The following is a 26,122-nucleotide window of genomic DNA, read 5'->3' as shown; positions in this document are numbered from 1 at the left end:
CAACCAGTGCATGCATGCAAGCCACCTATACGAGTTCAAGTAAGGCATTTTGTTGTAAACCACCTGCAGAGTCAATGTGCTCTGTCTTTTCTCTGCAGTCTCACAAAGCCAAGCAAGCAATACAAGTGAGGCATCACTTTTGTGCTTCCCACACTTGTGTGCAGAAAAAACTCTATGCTTAGAGAGTGAAACCCAAATGTTTAATTCATTCATACACTTCACACAAGCAGCTTTGGCTGTAGAGCAGAAACACACAACAAAACCATGCATGCTAATATGAATAACTTACGAGTGACAGCACATTCTTTCAATGCATTCCAGCTACTTGTCCCATTTGCAAATGCAGCGACTATGAAATTGTGCAAGTCCCAATATCCCTAGAGCAACACGGCAAACTGTTACTTGCATTCATTGTGACTCCCTGTTGAGGGTAGGCCTAAAGGCTATGTTTGTGGTGCTCTCCCTTTGTGAACAACCAAACAACCCCTGTAAGCATGCTAACAATGAAGAGGCTTCGTCTCATCCTTTTCATTTTAGATGAGTATGCTAAAATTCACGCATTTGGTAGGCCGTGAAGTTTGTTCTGAAAACCAGACTGTGCATATAATTGGATCCAGTCAGCATGTGTTAGCAACCTAAAGCGCTTTTAAAAAGTCGGGCAAGACAAATGCTGCCCTTTTGATACAGCTAGTATGCACATTTTTTGCATTTATTTGTCTGATTAATCATAGTTGTGCTGTCGCCTCTCCTTGCATCCGCAGTCTCGCAAAGGAACTTCCTGTGCAGCAACGAGTCTTAGAAATGCAACTTTCATGCCTCTCAAATTCAGCCCTTTCCTTTTGTTCTAGTTAATGCAAAGGTTCTATAATCATCTGTCATACTGCCTTCCACCTCCTCCCCTACCTCCCCTTCCCCCCCTGTAGCCACCACCTCCTCTTCCTCCACCGCTGTGTCCTTCTCTTTGGCTATAGTTGTCCTGCCTGTAGCCACCGCCGCCACTACCACCACCACCTCCGTAGCCTCCCTGACGATCACTTCCGTAGCCTCCTTGACGATCACCTCCGTAACCTCCTTGATGGCCGCCTCCGTAACTGCCTTGTTGACCGCCTCCATAGCCGCCACCACCACCACGGTAGCCTCCATCGCGCCTATGCCCTCCCCCTCCCCTAGGCTCCCTCTGGTCTCTCTGGCCATAGCCACCACCACCACCATAGCCCCCATCACCCCTTCCATCTCCCCCTCGCCTCTGGTCATCCCAGCCAGCATTTTGGACACGGCCCGTAGAGTAGCTCGTGCCGCCTCCTCGGCCTGCAGAGAAAGCGCAAGGTACAGTTCCTTGAGTCAAAATTTTTTTCCTTGCCACATTGGAAAGCTTAGTGTCTAGAATGCTAATTTCCGCAACAACTCCTAATGGCATACAAGGTTTTTGTAAAGATTTTTAAAATCTGTGCATGCACTTATTTATACTGTGATGTTCAAAATCATGATCAGGGAACCTGATAGAGAATAGAGAAGCATCCTTTTGCATTGCAATGCTTGTAAGAGCACAATTATATACACATTGACAACAGCTTTAGTGGACCAGGGCTATTTTCCCATTAAGGAAATTGAAACACTGCAGTGCCATTTTGTGACGCCTTAAAGCACTTCTACGATGCAGAGGGCAGACTGCTTTTCTATCTACAGCTCTCAGCACTTTTTTTTTTTTACTTTGAAAACAAAATGAACAACGAACACACATGAATGAAAAAAATGCATTCAAACACAATATTTATCAAGCTATGGTCTGTGGCTCAATAGTACTAAAGTTTCATTGAAGAGTGTCATTTGAGCTTGTTTCACTCTATTTTCAATGCCAAACTACAATAAATTGCTGTCTCATCACTATTACAATGTATGATTTGTCAATATTAGGCAAGACGCTTTTTACATCACAATGTGAAAACATCTTTTGGACAATTTTCCTTCTCTTCAAAGCGTGCATTTCAATCCAAAAAGACCTAACCAAGCCTTAAAGTTGAAATTCTCATGCCTAGAACAGCAGTATGACAAATGCTCTGTGATCACAGAAATGTACACTGCTGGTTTGGAAATTCTGCAGAGGTCTTGTGCGCCAAAATCTGGCGCTCCAATTTAAAAATCACGTTATTGAACTATTGTGCGACTAATGACATTTGAACGAATACAGCTGTCTTGCATAAGCTCTCGCCTCAAACCAAACACGAAAGCCCAGTCATTTTACATTTCCACTATACTTTTAAGACTGCCATTCTAGTTGTTTTTTGATTCAGTCGACTTTACAAAGAATACTTCATTAATGCTCGGTACCTAAACAATTACACATACCAAATTTTGGCAGTTTTTGTTTTGTGATGACCATGACACACCACGCCACAGCCAACTACAAATGCTAATTATTTTATAAGTGTTCGTTTATAAGTTTTATAAGTGTTCATCAACCATCTGATGACTCGCATGTGAAATTTCAACATAGGTGACGCGAGGCGTGACAGTATAATCACTGCTTCTTCATTACTTTACTGTCACCCCGGCTCTTGAAGCAAACCGGCTGAAATACTATTACGAATTAAAGTGACAAAGCAGCAAATATATATATCAGTCCTTTTCAAGCTTCATGAGAACCGATACTGAACTTTGATGTAAAAGCTACCAGTTGTCTGTTGCTACTGAAACCAGGACTGCATGAAAGGAAATTTCCCATAGCAAAACGATGCGAGAGAATTCACCTTATCAGCGATGAAATAAAGATTCATAAAAGATGGAAGAAATGAGTTTAAGGCAAGTTAAAATGGCCCCTTCCCTAATTTCTCCTTTTACGTCGCAACCAGGTTAGCTCACGCACACTAACTCCTTAACATATGGAAGCTTGTTCTCAGATGTGTGTGTCACAATGCAGATGCATCATGGAATAGAAGGCGGACGAGGACACTCATTACAGTTGTCTTCAGGAAGCGAAGGCAGGCCAAAAAGATAATCGTAGGCCAGTGCAGAAGGCACTGTTTCGGGGCCTATATGAAAGGCTCTTTTCACCGCTTAAGGGGTTAGCTCCTTGGCGCTGCCGAAGAGAGTGACAGCACTTTGGAGGTACAGAAATGAGTGTGTGAATTGCCGAAAACAGATTCAGTGTTTTTTTTCCTTTTTGGGGGAGGGCACCAAGTGTATGAATGTGGTTCGGCTTTGTTAAATTTTGGTAAAGAGCAGAAAGGAGGTCAACAGAATGGTTGCAAGCAACACAGCTTCGCTGGCTAGTGGTGGGGAGGAATCATGGGTTTTGGAGAAAGGTTGAACTTTTCAAGTGAGAGTTACTGAAGTAACAGAAGCACTATTTTAGGTTAGTGAGCTTGAAGAGACGCTTTCATCTCAAATCCAGTCTTGTAGACAGCACAATCGACATTTCTGGGAAAACGCTCTGGGCTGCACCGCCTGCGGAAGATGAGCACAATGCGTCGACATCCTGTGTCTCAAAGCACGTCCACCATCTTTGTCATGAGAACAGCATTTTATACATTCGCTTGAACACAGAGTGAAATCGTTGTGAGAGTGGACATAAAATTTTCACAAGCAAAATAATATTGTTATCTGTGCACCTGACATCGTCGAGACATGGAGAATCTCTTCCTTTGCGGTAGATCTGAAGGCGAGGTGACATCAGGCTACTGAGGGTGAGAAGGCATCGAAGAGAGAACTAACAAGGAACAATTGCGTTAATGGGGGAAATGAAGAGAAACGAATGTTGGAAGGAACGCAATGCAGCTGGAAGGAAAAGATGAAGACTAATGAAGATCATCTAGAGCAGTACCAAGAGTTGAAAGTGGAGTAGCCAACAGTGAAGGAGTTACCGGAAAAAGAAGACAATGATTACCTTGAATCATTGCATCTTCGAAGAGATGATCAACACAACCAGGAAAGCCCAGGCCACTGTGGGACTTAAGAAGATGACGGCAACAGACTTGAAATTATGCAGATTTGTGTTGTGGATCAGGCGGGCTATTGAAAGTGATTTAAAGTAGTCCCGAAAGAGTTCGGAAATACCACACTGCCTAGCCTCACATACTTGGGGATTGACACAAGCAGCAAAAACATGGTGAGAGAAGAATGTTGTTCTCTGGTTTCTTTCTTGCAGTTTAACTAGGGCAAATGTAAGGCTAATCGGGTCAAAAATGTAGGAAATCCTAACTGAAGATGTGAATAAAATGTGGATCACTGTGAAAGTGCACTGCTTAAAGGACCACTGCCCACCCTCCGGTCGAAAATATTTTCTTCTCCCGTGACTGTGAGGCTTCGCTCCCAGAACGCAAGGCTGAAAAAATGTTTTTGAAAAGAGAAACTAATAACGCAGTTACAGCCACCGCAATCACCTGATTCTGTTGTGTTTTTCTCCTCCCGTTCCCTCGCAAAGGTTTCTCACTCTCCTGCCCGGTCGTCTAGCCTCCGCAAACCAAATTCCACTCCCGTTTGGTGGGAGGTGGGGCGTGGCACTATGCGTGCGCGAAAACAAAACAGGCGAGAGAGCACGTGCCAATGCATTCATTGCGTTCAGTCCGGCCACGGCGAGGGAAAAGCGCATAGCAGCGAGCAGTGGACACAATTAGTGGTGTACGCCCATCCTTCACCCAACAGTCAGCGAGACGGACCAATGGAATCGTAGTCCAACATCAGCCTTGCGGCTCGACGGGCCAGCGTAGAGAACAGGGAAGCTGGTTTCCCAAAGGGGAGGCCGAGAGAGCTTTGATTTGTATTTTTGCTGCTTTGTGGTGCGCATATCACTATAGCATTTTGCACAGACTATCTCCGGTACCTGATCGAAGCATTGGGCTCCTTTGCTTAAGATGTCATACCCTGGACAGCGGCCCTTTAATATAATTCAAAATATGAGGCTAGAGAGGGCAGAAATTAATATGGAAACACACAAGTTCCAAGCACAAGGGACAATAATTTTTCTTTAGTAAGTGCACATCAGTCCACCGCCCAAAACCCTGCCTACATGTCTGTAGTACAGGTATGCTAATATCCTACGCATCAGTACAGAGAAGAAAAATGCAGCCAAAACATTTGGTGTCTACGCTCTGTAAACCCCAGTCATTTTGGAGACTGCTATATTAAGCATCTAACTAAAATAAAAGCAGGCAGGAAAATAGTGAGGTCTTTGTAATGACGCGTTTATTGGCTCCATATTTTTCTTTCAGGAGGCTTCTCTTTGATGAGTGCATTTGATTATGGCGTTGTGATAAAAAAAAAAAAAAGACAAAGGAGTGTGGTGGTGCAGTGTAGCTGGCGTTCAGAATCGGCCTCGCTTGGGTGCGCTGCCGGAGTAATGTCCTCTGTCTTCACGCCTGCCCCGATTGTAGGTGCCACGGCCCCTTGCCCTGAACGCTGCCAATAATCGTTTCACACATTCACTGCACGGTGTAAGGGCGAAGGCCAAATATATACTCGACCCATGATAATAATATGAGTTCAATAAAGGCCAAAATTTCATTCCAATAAATGAAACTTAAAAAAAAAAAAAAATGGTTGGGGATACTAAGATGGGTCTTAGTGCCTAAATCTGATTAGACTCCACAAAATTTTTCATTTTTTCTGCTCATTTCAAATATGCAAAAATGTTTCTTCTAGGGCACTTAGTTCCAGAGGTATTAGAGAATTACTGCTACTGTCTGCTCAAACAATACGAAAAAAAAAAGTCATCAGAAATTAATTTTTGATATAGAGGTGAGGAATGCAATACATTTTTTTTTCATTTTCACCTGTAAACTTTTTGTACCCTATCTTGAAATTCTTACATAGTTGTCATGCCTGTGAGTGTCAAGCTCAGTGGGCTGCTAAATCTCTTATACTAGCTCTATTAAAGTGCTTCTAGCATTGCATTCCTCACTTTGATGTGCCTACCTGTATACTATTAAAAATAAATTCCTGATGAGCATTTTTTCCCCTATAAATGGAGCAGACAATAGAAATCATTTTCTAATATCCCCAAAACTAAATGTGCTCGCATAGTATTTGAAATCAGAAAAAAAAAAAAAAAACTGAATTCTGTGATATTTCATCAAATTTAGGCAATAAATAACAAAAACAGATTTAAGTCCTATGCCTCCCCTTAAGGGTACGACCTGACAGTGTAGGCTGCCAGCATTCATATAAATCTCTGCCCGTATGAACGTGCCTGCGTGACCTAGGGAATGTGAATGCAAGAGTCCTGGCAGGCCGATTCTGATACCACCCTCGCATGTGAAAGGAGAGACCCGAGTTGGCAGCCCCTGCCAAAGGTAATGTTGGACAACCCTGCGTCCACTTAGCGCTCAGCCATGCCAGCTGCTAGCTACTGCCTACCAGTGCCATGCTTGTGACATTACAAAGCTGTGCTGCATGATGTAGTGCCGCTCCCTGTTTCTTCACATTACGCCAACTACACTGCAGAACTGGGAAACGTGCCCCAATAAGGAAACTAGACCTCAAGCCAAAAAGTGGCCCGTCTTAAGCCAAAGGAAGGTATTCTCCGTGAAAAGAAAATTTAGCACGATTAGGATTTGACTCACCTCCACCTTGCGATGGTTCGGCACGCTTCTGCCAGCTGGGCATCTCGGGTGGTGGAGGCTCCTGTTCCTCAGGACGCCCACCCCGGTCGGGCACCATGCCAATGAGCACCTTGTTGACTGCGCTCTTGGTGTTCTTACGCACTCCCGCGCCACTCGTTTTTTCAAGCATTGTCAAGTCTGTGAAAAGGAGGGCGAGTTATAGAGGGCAGGATGTCGTCCACTTCCTCACTCGCACAAACTGCACTATGTGCTGCTCGTACTCGCACTGTGTGGTGTTCACTGTCGCTAAGGGCTGTGCCTTACAACAGTTAGTTTCCTGGCAGTACACTCTTTCATCTCAATCTAAGAGTACATGAAAAACAATAATTTTAACCCATTTTCCTCTGATCGAATTACTGCCCACGGGGCACCTTCAAATTCAGCGCACATGTAACACAATTTGTTCTCCAGTGCAAATTTACTACTGTTGCACTTGACAATGAAGTTACCTGAGCGTTAGTGGCCTCGGTATCGATATGGCCTCAGATGACTAACTGATTAAGAACCAGTTCACCTGTTTATTTCGCCAGTGGAATAAACCGCCTCGTCATCATCATCAAATGAAATGAGTTCAAAGCACGACACAGGCCTCCTCCTTTGGAGACTGCCATTTTCCCTCACCTCGCATCAGTAATAGACACCACTTTGTTATCCAACTTTATAGTATAGATAGCAAACACTTTAACAAGGTATGGTTGATGCAGCTGGCCACACAGCCGTTAGGACATCAGCTAATATGTCACATTGCTGCATACTAAACCACCAGTAACGATTGCACGCTCACCTTCTCTGGCAGCGAGGACATTACAGACGCCGACACTGGGCTCAACTTCCATTGTTTTCCGCCTCGGTTGGTATACCTGCATAATCTTGTCCTCCATTCCCTGTACAATGAAAAAGTAGATTGCCAGAAGCACTTGCAAATGACCTGTAGTCAAGAGTAAAACTATTTCACCTACAAGCTCAAGCATAACAGCACACACAATACAGTAGAACCCCTCCAGAGTAAAGTTGCTGGGATCAGCAAAAATCTTTATCAGTGTCTATACTATATCATTTGTTGGTGTTGCAATGGCTCCAAGAATGCCATCCGCAACTAATTTGGCTACTTAAAAGCACATAATGTTAATTTACAATATGAATGCTTAGAAGTATACTTTCCATCCTGCTCTAATCATCCCATTACCTGCTAAATCTTTTCATCTCTCACAGTTTATGTCATCACTTTCTGATTTCTTTTAACTCTTGTGATCACATTTGCATAAATGTAATGTCATGGGTGAAGGTGGGGGAGGGGAGGAGGGGAGGGGCGGGTCTCTGAGTTTAATTCTATATTCAAAGCTTTGCGTGAACATGAGACAATACGACTTCGTGACCACGGCCTCAGTAGAAGGCAATATTTAAGAAACACACAACAACTGACCACAGAAAAAATAATCCACACAGTGCTGCCGTGCCTCCACTTCTTGCAGCTGTCAACTGCAGTCAAATCTTGCCATTTTTTTTAGCCTTGTCTCCTTCTCACTGCAATTTTGCTGCCTTTACTTTTCCGGAAGCCTATACCACCTTTTTTTCCCACGTTTGTAGCCAGATTTACTTCACTTTTTCTTTCCCTATGCCCGTCATGTGCTTTGCCTTAGAATCTACAAGTTTCAAAATCTTGGCTTCTCTTCGCAGTTTACGCGCTTGCCAGCTAAGCCATCTAAGCCATCTCAAAGAGCGATACAAAGAGCGATACTTTTATTGTTTTTGATAACCATGCCTCTGGCTGTTATCCTTGCAATTATGCCGTTTAGTGTTTGTAGTTCTAGGTGGCTTAGAAAGCTTGGTTGCCACAGCATCATCATTCAGCACGAAGCATAGCGTCATGACTTGCAGACCTTTACTATAACCGCTTTAATACTGAAATTCTGTTGCCATAAAAAAAAAAAAAAAAAGTGCAGTCGTATATGGAGGGCAAAATGGGGCCATCGTTTCTCTTTACTGTATCAGAGTTCACTACAGTGAAGTTATACAAACACAACCATATATATACAATTATATTCATACAGCTATATTATTTACAACCTGATCATGACCACCGATACTAAATGTTTCCACTGGGACCATAATCTCTCAATAATGTTGTTGCTCACTGCAATGGCCATTTTTATAGACAGTATTGGTCGATTACGGTAGTTATCACATGACAAAGTGGCTTATCAGAGCACAACATCAAGAACAGAACTGGAGTTCTCAGACAAAGCTATGCCAAAATAGCACAGAATGGTTACCATACAAGGCTGTAAAGAAACTGCTACACTGTCCATGTAGCATTGCATGTGTGAATGCTGACAACCATGATTTACAACTACACTGGAGTCGGCCGATAGTAAAAAAGAAAAAAAAAGCAAACCGCAGCGACATAGGAGCGAAGCAAGAATTTTGAAACTTTGAAAGCAAGAATTTTGAAAAAGCAGAGAGCTTAAGGTGTATTGCGGCCAAGAAAAAGCGGGTCACCTTGAGACGCTCGGCCCACAGAAAGGACTGGATGGTGACATCGAGGCGCTTGATGAGTGTCTCGCGCCGCACCCGGTACTCCCCTTGCATCTGCTCCTGCAGTTTGGCCAGTGCAAACCATTGCTTCTCGGTGAGGCCGCCCAGGAACAGTGGCTTGCTCATCACTGTGGGGCCCACCTTTGGGACCAGCTCACGCACCTGCGCAGGTGTACATGTCCCAGCACTGTGGCACCGGCATAACTCGAAATGGTGCAAGGAGAAAAGAGGTTAGGGTGAAAGCATCACAATGACTGGTCAGAGGAACTGAGTGACATCCCAAGCACGAGGTCTTGGCAATAATAAATTTAAAGAATTACGGCTGATTTGCATAATTAATCAAATGCGAAGTAGGTGCCTAGCACTGCTTAACCGTTGTACTTCAGCACGTCAAGCACGAAGAATCTGTGCCGCAGTACCTAAGGGCATGGCTTCATCCATTGCGACCATCTTCAGAAAACGAAAACAGCCACGAAGTACCTCTTTACAATGCACTGCTCTGCGGCCGAAAGGTCTGTGGGATCAAAGAGAGAAGAGAGAGGGAAACGCGCTTGAAGGTGAGCGCCAGTTAAGGCGCGGAGGTAAGCACAAGCAGCTTCACGACGCGGCGAGCGGCTCGAAGCCGAGGTCCAGGGAGCACCGCGCGTGCACGTCTGCTGTTCGTGAAGGCTGAGAAGTGACTGATGCGAGGGGAGAGATGCTGAAGTTGAGGACGCGCGAGCGACACACGATTGCTCACTCCAGAGTAACACACGCTTGTGAAACGCTGCCCAGTGACAGCCGCCACGTCTGCAACTGACATGCCCCTCTCCCACTCTCTTACTCTGTGCATCTATGTGGCCGCTCCGTCCCCTCAGTGTTAGGTCGCGTGATGGGAGTGTCGCCACTTTCCTTTCCTCCTCTTCAAGTTCACGAAGAGACGGATGGACAGAGAGAAAGAGAGAGAGCGGCTTCTGCTGCAGCTATGTGGCCGCTCTGTCTCCTCAATGCTGAGCTGCGCGACGCACACGTCACCACCTTGTCTTTCTCCACTTCAAGATCACGAAAAGAGAGAGAGAGCGCGGTTTCGGACAGACATTGGCGAAATCCGTGATTGCGGCTAGTAGTGCTATGCACTAAAATAATGACATCCTGCAAAGCGAAACTGTCTGCTGTTAGCAAGCGTCACGCACGTGGCCAGCTCCAAAATTATGTGGGTAATGGAGATGGTGTTGAGGCATGCAGAGATTTTATACGCCTGTGGAACATTAGGAGTCGTCCCTGGATCTCACTCCCAGAACCCCTGGTTTGCACAAATATGGTGCGCTGAACCAAATCTTGCAGCAAGAAATGATGCGAAATGGCTGCAATTTTGACAGAAGGGGTAGTTTAAGCTTCTGTCAACATGAAGAGTTAAAATGCCAAAACAAAATGTTTCCTTGCTGTTCTCCTACAATCAAGAGTTTAATGCAGGCAATAAGCACTCGCTAGTGCAGGGGAGTGCCCATTGCAATTCTTGCCAGCACTATGACCAGTGGAGTTCTGTCTCCACTTGGTGAACAAACTCATGCAAGTTCTTATAAACAAACAAGCGCTGTTGATGCAGCCTTGCTCACTTTGGTTTCTGCCTTCGAGAAGAGCTGCGCAGGGGTGATGTTTGGTGGTGGCTTGCCAAAGCCCAGGGTTATCAGCATGTTTTTCATGGCTTTGGCCAATGCGGACTCATCCTGCAAGAAACAAACCAACGGTCATTAATGATGGCAACAAAACATTACAGAATTGTTTCAAAGTTGACTGAATATTCTGAATACTACTCATAAAAGTTTACGACAGCTACGTAAGAGCCTGATTTTTTCCCAAGTCGCAGAATTTGGTGCTGAGTTATAGCTTCAGAATGTGAAAATTCGTAAAAAGGCTCCATTCTAATACTGAGGAGTATCTTTTATTTCTTAGCCCACCATGCAATGATTAAAGGCTGGCCATGGCTGTCAAGTCAAGTTAACTACTTATTTCACATTCGCTCTTCTATGGGCATCGGTATCACGACTTACAGGCCAACAACATGAGGTTTCCACATGTGCACCCTCAACTGGTGCTGCAAGCAGCCACACATCAATGCGGCCATACAGTATGCCACGTGTCTCAGAAACTGCAGTGAGCTTCACTAGAAAATGTCTCTGCAATTTAATTATCACAGCATGCGCCAAAGCAAACCTGTGTGCTTTCAGGCATGCACCTACGGAGGACTTCGGAGTAACTTCATCCATCTAGCGATCTGTAATCTGTGCCGAAATCACAGGAAATGAATATTTTTCAATTTCGATTTAACAGAAATAGAGCTGCCAAGGCCAGGTTCAAACTCCATAAAAAATGAGTCATTGCAGCTGCTGGCCACAACTAGCGCATGGGCAGGTTTTACACATTTGGAAAGCTCACGAAGACAATGCTGCCCCAGTATAATACCCCATCATGTTGTGGCAAATAGAAAGTGAAAGAGAAAGAAGAAATAAAGAGCTCTGGAAGACTTCTTGAAAACTCCTGAGCTGAAACCCACACTGTGAATCCCTGCCCCAACAGTGTGTTCAAGGGCTTTGAGGAAAATTCTTTTCACTTGGGGCAGGTTCTACTAGATCGGATTTGAAATTTGAAAAACATTTTTTAGACTGGACTGACCAATAAATGGCCAAAAGCTTATTGCGGCTACAGGTTAATCCAAGGGTCTATGCAGCTTTCAGACTCTGCACAGAACCTGTTTCCCTAGCGACACGAGGGTAAGCTCTCCAGCGACACACGTGATGGATGCAAACTTACCATCTGCACCTGAAGGGCGTTGCTGTCCGGGTGTAGCACTTTAATCATGCGTGCTGCCTGCAGCTCGTCACAAAGAAAACCTGAGAGCAAGGAAGTTAAAAGAATATGAAGAGGGCCCAAAGGAGATGATGGTGAAAGGAAACTAGCCACACAGTCATATCCATCATGAACTGCGAGGCCTCTTTCTTGAAACACTTAACATGCAAACCTGAATAACAACACAATCTGCTGCATAGCAGATTGCATAGCATAACAGTGCATAGCAGAAAATGCCATTCCAATGGCAAACTCCTGGCAGCAATCCAGAGCCTTCTCCAAATGCGCAAAGAAGCAAGAGGTCTACAGGGTCTAGAGGCTGTATTGTTGCAGTCCAAAAAGAACTCATGATCTGAATCAAGTTTGCCCACTGAAACAGCTCTTTCGTTTTGTAGAGCGAGACAACTTGCTCTGTATCGCTCACTGGCTTTGCACACAAAGTGTAGTTTACACAAGAATATTTATAAATGTACAGAAGCCTTCATTAGCCCAGCATAGAGTACAATGGCAGCAATGTTCCTGACAACAACAATACTAGTGAGCAAATGTAACCTGGAATACATATCAAATTGCATTGGGAAACTCACCCAATAGCAGAAGTCTGTTTTCTTTTGAAACCAGCCTCTGGCTCACAGGTCCATCCATCAATGCGTTTATTGGGCATTCTGAAATGTGAAGTTAATGGCACCAGTTTATCCAGGAGAACAAGGAGCACAAGGTGAAAATATCACAGAAAAGAAAACAAAGCTTTGATACTCACGCATTTCCTTCAGGAAAGAACTAATCTCGAGTGAGAAGGTGTTCCAGTCATCAACATCTGCAACAACAACGGTACCGTGAGCAGCTAATTTCTCTAACACAAATCTAATAAACAAAGGGCCTAACACCATTGATTTCAATGTTAACTATTAGCTTTTGTATGACAACAGGCATCACATAACGCTTATCAACTGCTCGTCCTGCAATCACTACCATTAGCATAGCAGAAAGTACCGTTAAAATAAAGATGAAGCACCAAATTGCCTCAGGTTAGTACGATTGCGCATGGGCTCGCAGCAAATGGCTTAATTGAGTGCCAAAGGCCCGATGCCTGATTTTGTTCCTTCAAATTAGCAACAATGAGTGTAGCAAATCTGGATCAACTATAAACTCAACCTGTAATGGCATTCACATGGTCCTCCAGGTTGCAGAGGTTTTTGATCTCAGTTGATAGCCAGGCCACAAGTCCAGTGAACTTGACTGACTTGGCATCCTCAATCTCTTTGGCAAACAGCTCATCACCAGCCAGGGGGCCATCATACCTATTTTGATAGGCAATAAATGCATCAAATAGGGGGAAATGAGTATAAAAATTTAGAACTTAAGAAGTTTTCCAAATGCTATTTCAGCAGGATAAACAATAGCAACTGAATCAGTTCATTCATGTCATTTATCCTCTATTTAAGCACTTATACCCAAGGGAAGAGAAAAATGGAAGTGACCAAATATATTTGTAAAATCTCAAGGTGTCGTCCCTGTTAAACTAGATGAACACCATAATGAAGGCACACAGTATTGCATTTTGCCGTATGAATTCTCAGATTTACTCTCAACATCATTTTAGTAAGCAATATTTTACCCTTCTTAGAGCATAAAAGTAGCATAAGTAAATAATCTAGGCAAAACTAAGTACTAAACAGCCTTTGCAGGAAATATTCAATCAGATCAGGGCTACAGACAAACTCTGATGATGCTGCATAACAGCATTCGGATGTTGCTGGGCTGAACGGTTCCTTTCACAACTGGATTTTAACAATACCTGGACAATGTCTCAACTATTTACTATGCATCTTATGGTTTGTAACAAAAGGCATTCCAATCCCTCTGTACCCTCATTGAGGAAAGTACTGATATTGACTTATCAGGGGCACAAAAACCCGTTTATTATGCTTTACAGAGACAAAAGCTTATTGCAATAAACAGTACTTGTGCAACAAAACTGAGATAAGAAGGAGTTCCTCCATATTTCATTTAATATTGCTCCCTGTTAAATGACTTCCCAATTTTCATCAATACTTTTTCTTCTTTTCCCTTCCTCCAGTGCTGAGTAGAAAGCCAGATAATGATTGTTCCAACAGACCGCTTTGCCCTTTTCTCTACTTTCTGAGGAAACCTCATTCTGTGGCCTTGCAGCACTTTATCAATTGCATTATAGTTGATGTAAACAAACTTTCATCTGCCAGAGAAAAAATGATAACCATGAGGCAGCATCAGGTTTAAGCAATGCAAAATTTTATGCTGGAACACTGCCTTGTGATCTTATATGTGCCAGAGTAGGTAGACTTGGGCGAACTGTCCGAGCTGGAGTCATGCGGTGAAGCAAACTGAGAGACTGATAGGATTAGCCAAACTACAACATTGTAGTCAGGGTGTGAAACGAGTTTGAATGTTGCCTTTAAGTGGCCATTAGTAAATGGAACTGCTACTGCCATTGAAAACTAGTCACTAAGAGAATAAAGGCTCAATGAATGTCGCGCTTCTTGGTGCATATTTCAACCACGCCGTAAGGGAAGCGATGAAAAAGAGGAGGTAGGCAATGAATGGAGAGAGGAAGAGGTGCCGTAGTTGCGGGCTCCGTGGTCTTCTGAGGAGAGAGGTGCCACGCCTGTGTGGCACGTTTACTAGCTGACAACGTGATGCGCAGCTGGGAGAATCTAGCGTTAAACGAGACGTTCGCATAGGAGAGCGAAAGCTACGAGTGGTCTTACAGCTAACCTCTGTAAACGACTCGAATTGATTTCATGAGTGAAAGAGGCAATCTCGCATTAACTGAGCTGCTAGGAACATACACTCGAAAGCAGGAGAAGCAGTAGATACACAGCAGGACGTGCATATGAGGTAAATCAAAGGCATACTGATTTTGCTCATTTAGGCACCTCGGGAGTGCCGGCCGCTTGTTTCCTTCATTTCGTTACTGTGCGACAGCTGAGGTTGCATAGAAAAAACTTTACAACAGGTTCGCCGTAAAACTACACTAATTCTTAACAATCAAAATCAGTTACTGAGTTATGCAGCAAGAAACGACGGTTGTCAGCTTAAAGATTAGGGTGACGATTATCGACGGCGTGGATGAGTTGTGCCGGTACGGTGTCGTCAGTTGTGTGGGAACAGGATAAAGATACGTCGGGAAAATTTAGTCACACGACGCAGACACTTGCCTAAGATCTTCCAGCGCCGTCAGAACATGGTCGTCCATGTCAGACTCAGGAGAAAAATTTCCGAAAGTGAAATCGAGTAGCGACCCACGCTCTCGTTACACTGTACTCTCGTAGAGTCTGTCGAGTTGACAACCTTTTCCGGCGTGTTCAACGTGCTCATCTTGGATTGATATCAAATGGCGTTACTGTTGTTTGATCTTGCCTGCTCTGTTCCTATTAAATAATTTTCTTTTTTAAAAGTCATTTTAAAATGTGGGAAAGGGCACAAGTATGATTTGCGCAGGTCGTACAAAAATAAAAAGCTCCAGGAGGTATTGCTTTAGCTTTTAACACCTTTAGCTTCGAAACTGCGGGAATTATTGTATTTCTCCATAACATTGCATTAGCAGACATGGCCAAGGATCTGGCGCTGGTGGACGAATTGGTCGCGAATTACCAGCTCCTGACGCAGGAATGGAACAAAAAGACGCCCGATGTCAAGAAATGCGGTGACCTGTTGGTTAAGCTGAAGGTGAGAGTGCAGTTTGTTGCTGCTGGTCGTGTGTTTCTGTGCGAAGCGACGCATGCTAAGACCGGCAATTAAGCCTAGGAATTTCGGCAGCGGGAAAATGCAATGTCATGTTACAGTCATGTCTTTGAAGGGACCCCTGTCACTTACCGGTGTTATGCCGCAGAATTCTGAGAGATGGTTAGTTTTAAACTATGCGTCTTCTGAGTATCGTGCGTTTAGTCTAAAGTGGACACTGATCGTCGGTGTTCAAGTCTTTCCAGTCATCATCGATGCACCGGCGTTTTTAAATGCGGTGTGTGCCTGTGCCAATTTATTGTTGCCCTGATACGGGCACTCCTATTAATTCTGTGCTTTTTTTTTTTTTTTTAAAGGTTACATTGACGCAGCTACCGTTCCTGCCCACCTCAAACATAAATTTTGTCTCGAAGAAAGAGCTGCTCTTGGCACGTAAGTTCTGGATTAGGATTCAGTTTCAGTGGTCTGTCGACCTCAGTCTAAATAGTGTTTGTTACATTGTGAGTCTTGGTTCCTGCTTCATTTTTATGGATTGGAATTTTTGTCTGTTTCCTGTCATATCGTGAGTTTTGGTTTGTTTCGTTTTCATGTATTGGATATTTATTTGTTGGTATATATATGTATTTTTATGTATTATGTAGGCAAAAACCAGATGTATGCTATAAGGGACAAGGCGGGCAACGTCATCACGAATATGGATAAGATAGTCAAAGTAGCCGAGGAGTTCTATACAAATCTCTACAGTAGCCAAAGTAGTCAGGACCGTAATGAGATTGGCGGTAGGGAAAAACATTCAGACGTTCCACCAGTGACGAAGGACGAGGTCAAGAAAGCATTAGAAACTATGAAAAGGGGGAAATCAGCCGGAGAGGATCAGATAACTACGGATTTGCTGAAGGACGGGGGGATATCGTGCTAGAAAAACTGGCCACCCTGTATACGCAGTGCCAGGTGTTATCGACAGTACCGGAACCATGGAAGAATGCAAACATTATCCTCATTCACAAGAAAGGGGACTCTAAGGACCTTAAAAATTACAGTCCAATCAGCTTACTGTCTGTTACGTATAAGGTATTTACTAAGGTAATCGCTAATAGAATCAGGACAACCTTAGACTTCAATCAAGCAAAGGATCAAGCAGGGTTTCGGAAACGGTACTCTACTATCGATCATATCCATACCATCAATCAGGTGATAGAAAAATGCTCGGAATATAACCAGCCCTTATACATAGCATTCATTGATTACGAAAAAGCATTTGACTCAGTTTAAACCTCGGCGGTGATGCAGGCATTGCGAAATCAGGGGGTAGACGAGCCGTACGTGAAAGTGCTGGAAGATATATACAGTGGCTGTACAGCAACCACAGTTCTGCATAAAGTAACAAAATTCCCATAAAGAAAGGTGTTAGGCAAGGAGACACAATCTCCCCAGTACTATTCACAGCTTGCTTAGAGGAAGTATTCAGAGACTTGGAATGGGAGCAGTTAGGGATAAGGGTAGATGGAGAATACCTCAGTAATCTGCAATTTGCTGATGACATTGCCTTGCTAAGCAACTCGGGAGATGAACTACAAATAATGATTGATGACCTAGACAGGAAAAGTAGAAAGGTAGGCTTGAAAATCAATATGCAGAAGACTAAGGTAATGTTCAACAGCCTTGGGAAGGAACAGCAGTTTACATTAGGTAGCGAAGTACTGGAAGTAGTAGGCGAATATGTCTACTTAGGACAGGTAGTAACCGCAGATCCGGACCATGAAAAGGAAATAACAAGAAGAATAAGATTGGGATGGAGCGCATTTGGCAAGCACTCGCAGATTATGTCTAGCAGCTTACCGGTATCGCTAAAGAGGAAAGTATATAACAGTTGCATCTTACCTGTACTCACCTATGGCGCTGAAACGTGGAGGCTAACCAAGAGAGTTTTACTTAAGTTGAGGACAACCCAGAGGGCTATGGAACGAAAAATGGTAGGGGTAACATTAAGAGATAGGAAGCGTGCAGAGTGGGTCAAAGAAATAACTCAAGTTACCGACATTCTAGTGGAAATTAAGAAGAAGAAATGGACATGGGCAGGACATGTAGTGCGAAGAGAGGATAACCGATGGTCGCTTAGGGTAACAAACTGGATTCCAAGGGAAGGAAAGCGTAGCAGGGGGCGGCAGAAAGTTAGGTGGGCGGATGAGATTAAGAAGTTCGCAGGGGTCAAGTCGATGCAGCTAGCACAGAACCGGGTTAAGTGGAGAAATATGGGAGAGCCCTGCAGTGGGTATAGTCAGGCTGATGATGATGATGATAATATGTATATTTATTTATTTATTTATTTTTTTGTGCCACCTGTCCCAAACCTATTCAAAGTCTGGTTATGGTAACGTCTATCTCGGCTCTCTTTGTTGCGGCCAGCCCAGTCAGTGCATAGGATTGTTTGTGTTTTCCTTTTTGTTTACCCGTGAACTTAAGCCTTCGTTTGTTTGCTACAATTTTCTTTACTCGTGACCTTCAGGAACTTTTTTTTCTCTATGTGCAGACTAGTTGCGTGGCTCATATGTTGTATGCTTTACTGATATAACATGTGTTCTGAAGAAACGCTTTAGACTTGAGAACTAGTCCAACATATAGATTGTTAACCTAATGATTGATGTTTGATAACCTTGGTTGCATATGCCTTTTAAAACCCAACACAACATACTGCAAGTCATTAGTGTCTCATATTACTGAAGTACGTAAAAACCCGCGTATAATACGAACCCGAATATAATACGAGGTGAAATTCTGGAGACGCGAAATGGAAAAAAAAAGTTTTTACCGCATATAATACGAGAGAGAAAAAACAAGACATTTATTGAAATCGGACCTCACACTTCAATCACTTTCATCTTCAGCAGCGCTTTCCTCGGAAATTTCTTTGTCGGACAAATCATCCCACAGGTACTCATCTTCTGTGCCATCGAGGGCGTTTGAGATGCCGCACTTCTTAAACGAACGGCGCACAAGCTCCTCTGGGATGCTTGCCCACGCGTCCACAATCCATTTGCACAGCGTGGCTGGCGATGCTCGCTTCAGCCGCCCGGCCGGCGTCACTGCAGGCTCACCTGACCGCATCCATTCCGCGTAGCATCGCTTGACTGCGTCCTTGAAGGGTTTGTTGACACAAACGTCGAGAGGCTGAAGTTGTGAGGTCATCCCACCCGGAATCACAACAAGTTCTGTGCGGCAGTCGCTTAGCAGCCTTTTCACCGAGTCGGCCAAATGGCAACGAAACGCGTCCAGCACGAGGATGGATGGAAAGGACAACAGTGCACCGGGCCGTTTGCACCACACTGACTTCACCCAGTCGAGGACAAGATCCTCGTTCATCCAACCTTTTTCGTGGCATCTCACGATGACATTCTTCGGCAGCTCCTCACCTTTCGGCATTGTCTTGCGCTTGAAGATGACATAGGGCGGGAGCTTGCGGCCGTCTGCCGTGCACGATAGCATGACTGTAACCCGCGTCTTCTCGTTTCCAGTAGACCGGATACAAACTTGTTTAGAGCCTTTCTCATGGACGGTGAGGGGCGATGGCATGTCCAGGTAAACCGGCGTCTGGTCAGCATTGCCTATTTGCCCCAGCTGAAAGTTTTTGGTCTTTCGCAAAGAAATCACGTGGCGCTGAAAAGCCACCAGCAGCTCTTCGAAGGATTCGGGCAGCTTTTGTGAAATCGAGGTTCGCCGGCGTAGCGAGAATCCAGCACGGCACATATAGCGATGTATCCAGTGCTTGCTTGCTTTGAAGGCGGAGCTCGGAATTCCCTTTTCCCTTGCAAGCTCCCTAGCTTTTGCTTGCATAAGCTCTACGCTCACAGCTAGATGCGATGCTCGCTGTTCTCGTACGAACTCCGTCAGAGCGAGTTCAATTTCCGGGAATGCGCCATTCTTTGGCCCGCGAAAGCTTCTTCGCATTCCCTTGCACGCGAAAAGGGCTTCTTTCTGTCGTCGCCATCCGCGAATGCTTCCCTCGGTGACGCCAAACTGCCTCCCGGCCGCACTGTTGCCGATGTTTTCAGCAACTAAAATCACCTTTCTCTTAAAAGCAGCCGAGTACTGTTTCCGAGACCCTGGCATCCTGCTCGTTCACTTAAAGAAAAAAGCGTGCACTTTTTCGCGAACCGTGGTTTGCACGAGAGCACATGCGCTGATGCTGTGCGCACTCGACGACTCAACAACTGCGGGGTGCGGCCACGTTAGGGCAACGAAGCCAAGCCGTAGCCGCACATCGATAACAAAGCCAAGCCGTAGCCACGCGGCAACAACGAAACCAAAACTTCTCGCAAAACTTTGACATTTTGGTTGGGATCCGCAAATAATACGAGGCGGAAATTTGGAACGCTGAAAGTTGGAAAAAAAACTCGTATTATACGCGGGTTTTTACGGTAATGCATGCGCGTTCATTTGTCGACATCTTTCAGCAGCAGATTGCTAGGCTGCTGAGGTTCGCTGATGTGCTCTGGGGCTGACTGACTGTCTTTAAAGAAAAAAAAAAGTTGTAGGTAATAATCTTTCCCTTTGTGTTCCAGGGGACATCCTTGAAATTGGTGCCCAGTGGAGTATCGTCACGAAAGACACCCCGTCATTTGAGCGCTACATGGCCCAGCTGAAGTGCTATTACCTCGACTACCAGTAAGCTCCCTTCTTGGTCTGATAGCGATCGTAAATGATGCCTGCTGACTGCTTGAAGAGGGTCGCCAAGCAACAGTGCCAGTGCTTCTGTCATGGGATGTGGAGTAGCCATTCTCGTGGAATGTTATGTTTTAGAGCTTAAATCTACTCCTCCCATGCAAAAATCTCAAGGTCAATTGATGTTTCATCTTGCTTACCTCTGTTTCACTTTGCAGCAATGCTTTTAAATTGTAAGTATTTGTTCTTGGCTCTGGCTGTAAGCCTGCTGTCAGTTTTCACTGCTTGTCCTTAGGGTCCAAAGATGTATTCCTTTGGCATTTCCAGACAGGTGTAGAAAGGGTTGTACATGAACATTTAAATTTGTTTGTATTAAAAATTGCTCATATTACAGGTGGGAAAACTATTTCATCAGACCGCACCTGGTACTGTGTGCTACGAGCACGGTGCGAATCTCGTAAATGAGAGACGACTGCAGTTATTGTGGTTTTAAAGTGCTTTCTCATTGTATGCATGCAACTTAAATAGCTCTTTTTACTTCTTAAACAGCAGTGTCATTGCATCTATGCCAGAGCACATACCGAATTAGTTTTGTGGAGCTGTACCAAATCTGACTAAATATGTTGCAAAAGCTCTCAGGACAAGAAGCCTGTGGTCAGAGCCTGATCACAGTCATATTTGTGTGCTGTGTAGAAAACATTGTTTGTGCAAACACCTGTGCCATAGTGGAATTTTTTCCTTTCCTTAAGTTAGCTGGTGCAAGAGGTTTTCTGTCTACAGATTGTGTACCTGGCATGGATGTTTTTGTCTCCATAATTAGTGGCTCATATTTACGCCGAGGTGTAGCTCATTCCTGCATGCCTGCTTTACTGGCACTTGACATTCCTCTCTAAATAAGTGGAACGAACTGTAATAATTTTCTGAAATGCCACACAAGTATAATGTTTACCATGAATTCACGCTGCATAATTTTTTTCTTTCTCAGGTCTTGCGTGGGTATTTGATATGTAAACGTTGCACTTGGGAGGTGAAAGGAGAAAGTTGACTTACTTGAGAGGGGGTTCACCATGAGTGCAAGGGCTCATAAAGAATACATGTGGACTTCCTGAAGCTCTTGGATTTAATTTTTGCGGGGTTTTCTTCAATTTCCTCACTTGTACTCATGGAAGCAAATGCTATGGACAGATTTTTCACTTTTTCTTTTTCTTTTTACAAAGAAGAAGGATATGTCCAGAAAAATTGCAATGGTATTATTCCTTCCATCCTCTGAAAAAGAAAAAAAAAAGCCGGTATTACAGTAACATTTTTTAATATTTTTTTTTGTCCTTTTCTTTTTCGGTTGTTAAAACAGAAATTCCATTCATATCAGGCTGTCGTTAGCATTGTGCAGGCCCTGAATGTTTTGTGTACATATTCTGCGTGTATTTCAAATCTCTACCAACTCATGCGACATTAGGTGATTTTTTTTTTTTTTTGAAAGAAAAATGTCAGTGTCTCTCCTGGCTATTCTTTCCTAGAGTTAACCACAAATCTTTCCCTGCACTCGAGTCACTTTGATGTCTTGGATAAGTGTAATGTTGGATCATAAAGCAGCATTGGCAGGATTCTCTTTGTTGCGTTTGCACGCTACTTCATAGGAGCGTTCCCTGTTGTCTTTACTGCCCGCAGAAATGACCTGCCCGAGTCTGCGTACAAGTACCAGCTGCTCGGCCTCAACCTGCTCTCTCTCCTCTCCCAGAACAGGGTTGCAGAGTTCCATACGGTGAGCATGCCACTGCTGATCCACCCGTGTGCAGCTCCATAGTTGCTGCTGAACTCTTTCATGCGCAAATATTCCTTAGAGATATCTGGCACTGATTTTCATTGTTTGAGGTATGCAGTGAGTGTCACTTTTCAAAAAAACAAGCTTTGGTAGCATGCGGTCTTGTCATTTTTTGGCGGAGAGATTTTTCCGCTGGTAATAACATGCCCAGGAACTTTTGAGAGGGATAAAAATTCTGCATGATTTGGTCTTTTGAGGCGAAGTACCTTATCCTTCAACATTTGTGCTTGCCATAGTCCATCAGATTTTAAAGAAAAGGCTATCCACTTGAGCCGTTTCAGTGTGTGGAAATTAAGTAAACCTGGTGCTTATTAATAGAAACAACTTGTTGCATTGACAATATTCCAGCTGCCCTTTATATGCAGCTGTTAAATTTCTAGAAGCCAGTTAACGTTTTAAACTTGGGCTGTGGAAATCAAATTTATTTGTTGTGTTCCTTGTTGGTGAGCTTTCTAGCTGCTTGCATTTTTATTGCAGTGCTGCTAAATCAGCAGGCTGATTTGCCGTGCATGTGCGACAGGGCATCGGCGTGCATGTGCGACAAGTGCATGCCAAACTATTCCCGCAAGCAAATGGGAAATGGGCTTCGCCAAAGTGAGAGGTGCACAGAACACGCGCATTAGGATTGCCTTGCTCGCTCCTCTCGTCAGCTTGTGCGAGCTGTGGCAGCGCATGTTATGAAAGCAGATGCCTTGCTGACACGATGATGTGGTGCTGCCGGTGCGGCCGTTGTCAACTTTTCTGCTCCGTATTCTGCAGGAGTTGGAGCTCTTGCCAGCCAAGGAGATCCAGACAAACGTCTACATCACCCACCCTGTCTCCCTGGAGCAGTTCCTCATGGAAGGCAGCTACAACAAGGTACCACCGGCCGACGATGTCCCTTCTTTGATTTTGTGTCTGCCCCATGCCGTAAGCTCTGGCTGACTTCTGGTTTGCCGACTGAGCGAATAAGCAGGCGCGACCGTAGCTTGCATGATTAGAAAGAACTACAATTGTCAGCCGAATCTGCGCGGTACCTGATTTGTTTGAAGGCGCCAAAAGCCACTGCAGCGACTATCGCATCGATCCTGCTGACTCAGCACCATGCAAATATGTAGTGGCTCCGTAGTTCCTTACCCGGACACACAGGACAGAGTGCATGGCTAGTGACAGAGAAAAGGGTGATGCGCCACGTTGGCCGATTGGTTTCGTTCGGTGGATTGCAGTTTTAATTCAGTGAAACTCTTCATATCGGAGCTCAAGCCGGAAGTGACACTTTGCAGGCCAGTAGGTTTCAGTAAACAGTTTTTGTTTTTACTGTATTGGAGCCCTGCCGTCGCAGCTTAACTCTGCAGTGAAGGTCTGCCCACGCTATTTCTTTGTTCTGTGCTGCCAAGCTTGTGTGAATATGGACCCAAACTAGCTTTGGCTGGGCCCAACAGTTTCTGATGTATGGCTTTGTATGGCGAATAAAGCAAATTCGTTTTCTTTTATCAAGTAAACAAAAAGCTGATTGCAAGAGAAAATTACAAGTGGAAAATTTTTATGCTTCTGATTTTGTACTGTAGAGTGAAATATAGAAATTCTGTCTTTGTTAAGTGTTGGTTAGTGGAGTACTAATGAGGGACCTTGATACTGTTTTTGCCAGCTGCTGCTTCCAAAGCTACATTCGTGCCCAAAAAGCAGTGTCCCATCTGACCAGAAGCGGGAAAAGAACTTAGGAAGTGGTAGGGGAGCTCACATAAAGTGGCATACACACGTGCAACAACTAGGACGTTGTTTAATGCCTTGCTGTACTATTCATGTTACCTTTCACCAGAATCTTTTACAAATAGTAGCGGTGAATCTAGCTGCATGACCTTTGCACACAGGTGTTCCAGTCCAAGGGCAATGTGCCGGCGCCAAGCTATAGCTTTTTCATGGACAACCTGCTGGAAACTGTGCGGGATGAGATCGCGCGCTGCATCGAGAAGGCATATGACCGCATCTCAAGTGCTGAGGCCACCCGCATGCTCTTTCTCGAATCGCCCCAGCAGACTGATGTCTACGCCAGCAAAAGAGGATGGTCTGCCACAAACAACGTGTACCAGTTCGGCATAGAGGTGAAGCACACGGAGGACGTTGTCTCCACAGAAGACCTGGCCATCCAGGCCATAGGTTACGCTCGGGAGCTTGAGATGATTGTCTAGCCACACCTTGCCTTTTGTGCTTTTTTTTTTTTTTGTGTACTGTATAAAACCTTTGTCTCCACTTAAGATTTTTGAGTGTTTCATTTGGCTCATCAGAGCAGTTTACTCTCACTGCAGCCAGCTGTGAGTTGTTTGTGTTGGGTGAGCTTAGAGTGCATTACAGCAGAATTAAGACTACACGATCACGGCTGATAAGAATTTGTAAAAATTCACATCAGCCATGTAAAAGTTTGAAAATGCGGTAAGTTTTCATTCAAATATAAGCACCCCTTTTTGGCGAGGAAGGCAAGGCTACCAGCGCGCTTGCTCACTAGTCGATCTGGAGCCGTCAAGAGCCCGTAGGCGGTGTGGCATCCATAGCGTTATCTCCAGGTTCTTGTGTTGCTGTTTTCCGATACTACACAACAGATGGCAGCGCAGGACAGCAAATGCTGGTTGAAAGTGACAACATTATCAGCGTGTTGTCACATGGAGTTGGAACTGGTAGGCTTCGTAGGCATTTTTGATAGCCGTAATGAAAGTCAATCTAAACACCTCCCTCGTCACGTTGGGCATCATAATCGCGAAAAGTAAGGTCGAGTGAATATGCATCTTGTCCCAGGATGAGGAGGGGCACGTGGCATTGGGTGCTACACTTTTTGCAAACTCCATGCAAAACCAAATTAATCTTGACTGTCGCTTGCGTAGCCAAAAAACCTGCACTATCGGCCAAGGTGCTCCTCGGCTGCCTTTTTGCCCATGAGAAGCTCTTGAGCCATACCAGCTGGCTTGCAGTAGAGGCACAAAAATTCCATATGCACAGGGGTGCAACAGCTGCGCCAATTGTGCGATTTTGATACAACTGCATATTTCTGCGTCATAAGCGTGAAATTTGTTACATTTGTGCACACGCTGTGCCAAAACGCCGCGAGAAGCCACAAAACATTTGCCATACTGAGGGACAACTTTCTGCGGCCGTTATGGCCAGTCGGGACATTTCAGGTACTGCAGCGCACGTCACTGGCATTTTAATTAGTTTTATTATTAGATGGCGTCACGCCGTTCTAATGCTTACTTATAGTTTTCTCTTCCTCCACTCCGAGTACGCTGAAGCAGTTCAAGGATGCTTCACTGCATGGGTCACAGCTCACGCGATACGTGAAGAGTCTCCATAATGCAAGGGGCCGTTTGTAACAATCGGCACCACCGCTACCGTGTTGCACTGCTAAAAGGGCCATTGTGGTACTTGTGATTTTTTAGCAATACTTACAACACTGTTTTATACTGCATGTGCTTAGTGGGAGTAGCTCTAGTTTTTCATGTGGCTCTTGGAAGTTTTTGGTATTTTACTGGGCCATTCATGCACAGCAAGGTTCTTCTTATGCTGTCTCGTCGAGACTCACTTTCCCGTTGTCAGATAGTGTAGAAGATGCATCAGTTATGACTTCTGTGCTAGCGCTAAGGTGATAGTACATGTGAAATTTATTTTGGGTGTCAGCAGGTCGGAAACACGCAGCAGCATTGAATTCCACAACGCCGCAGTAGAGCCCGACTGCCAGAATTAACATATATGGATGCTGGAACGTCGAAATACTTCTCTGTGTACAAAATACTATATAACCTAATATCCTGAGTCATCGCCTACCTCCCCTTAGTTAAAATATCGTGTCTAAAACCACTGAGCCATTGCCAGCCCATAAAGGCACAAATCACGGGTTGAAGCCGCGCTCACTCGTCTTTTTTTTTTGCGTACGACTTGCTTTTTTTATCTGCTTTCGGCATTTGCTCTTTCGCCTTTTGGTTGCTGTTTTAAA

At 44.5% G+C, this 26,122-nt stretch overlaps 2 protein-coding genes across 2 annotated transcripts; one reads left to right on the top strand and one right to left on the bottom strand.

The window, feature by feature from the left end:
* Positions 1–429: 429 nt before the first annotated feature.
* On the bottom strand, positions 430–15,379 carry LOC146176085 (protein FAM98A). The gene is made up of 10 exons (XM_084582394.1): positions 15,155–15,379; positions 13,113–13,258; positions 12,718–12,774; positions 12,545–12,622; positions 11,922–12,001; positions 10,727–10,837; positions 9,096–9,293; positions 7,381–7,480; positions 6,558–6,734; positions 430–1,308 (listed from the first exon to the last, which is right to left on the bottom strand). Exons 1-10 carry the CDS (start codon positions 15,190–15,192, stop codon positions 869–871), a joined length of 1,425 nt encoding a protein of 474 aa, XP_084438520.1. The 5' UTR covers positions 15,193–15,379; the 3' UTR covers positions 430–868.
* A 128-nt stretch (positions 15,380–15,507) lies between these two features.
* Rpn12 (regulatory particle non-ATPase 12) lies at positions 15,508–24,376 on the top strand. The gene is made up of 6 exons (XM_084582395.1): positions 15,508–15,665; positions 16,037–16,112; positions 20,240–20,342; positions 22,008–22,101; positions 22,921–23,019; positions 24,012–24,376. The coding sequence occupies exons 1-6, from the start codon at positions 15,546–15,548 to the stop codon at positions 24,327–24,329; spliced, it is 810 nt and encodes a 269-aa protein (XP_084438521.1). The 5' UTR covers positions 15,508–15,545; the 3' UTR covers positions 24,330–24,376.
* The last annotated feature ends 1,746 nt before the right edge of the window (positions 24,377–26,122 follow it).

Source organism: Amblyomma maculatum, chromosome 10 (genome assembly GCF_055883805.1).
Source record: "Amblyomma maculatum isolate TAMU_Amacu chromosome 10, ASM5588380v1, whole genome shotgun sequence".
NCBI lineage: Eukaryota > Metazoa > Arthropoda > Arachnida > Ixodida > Ixodidae > Amblyomma > Amblyomma maculatum.
Note: the sequence above shows the minus strand (reverse complement) of the source record. Positions and strands in the feature narration are given on the sequence as shown.

What these genes read in the sequence shown, in the direction of transcription:
- LOC146176085 (XM_084582394.1), bottom strand. Translation starts at nt 15,192, where the DNA reads ATGGACGACCATGTTCTGACGGCGCTGGAAGATCTTAG. An exon ending in AAACAGACTTCTGCTATTGG is followed by an intron (nt 12,002 to 12,544) that starts GTGAGTTTCCCA and finishes CCTTGCTCTCAG; the next exon opens with GTTTTCTTTGTGACGAGCTG. An exon ending in TGTGGGCCGAGCGTCTCAAG is followed by an intron (nt 7,481 to 9,095) that starts GTGACCCGCTTT and finishes TTCATTGTACAG; the next exon opens with GGAATGGAGGACAAGATTAT.
- Rpn12 (XM_084582395.1), top strand. Translation starts at nt 15,546, where the DNA reads ATGGCCAAGGATCTGGCGCTGGTGGACGAATTGGTCGCGAATTACCAG. An exon ending in ACCTGTTGGTTAAGCTGAAG is followed by an intron (nt 15,666 to 16,036) that starts GTGAGAGTGCAG and finishes TTTTTTTTAAAG; the next exon opens with GTTACATTGACGCAGCTACC. An exon ending in TGCTATTACCTCGACTACCA is followed by an intron (nt 20,343 to 22,007) that starts GTAAGCTCCCTT and finishes TACTGCCCGCAG; the next exon opens with AAATGACCTGCCCGAGTCTG.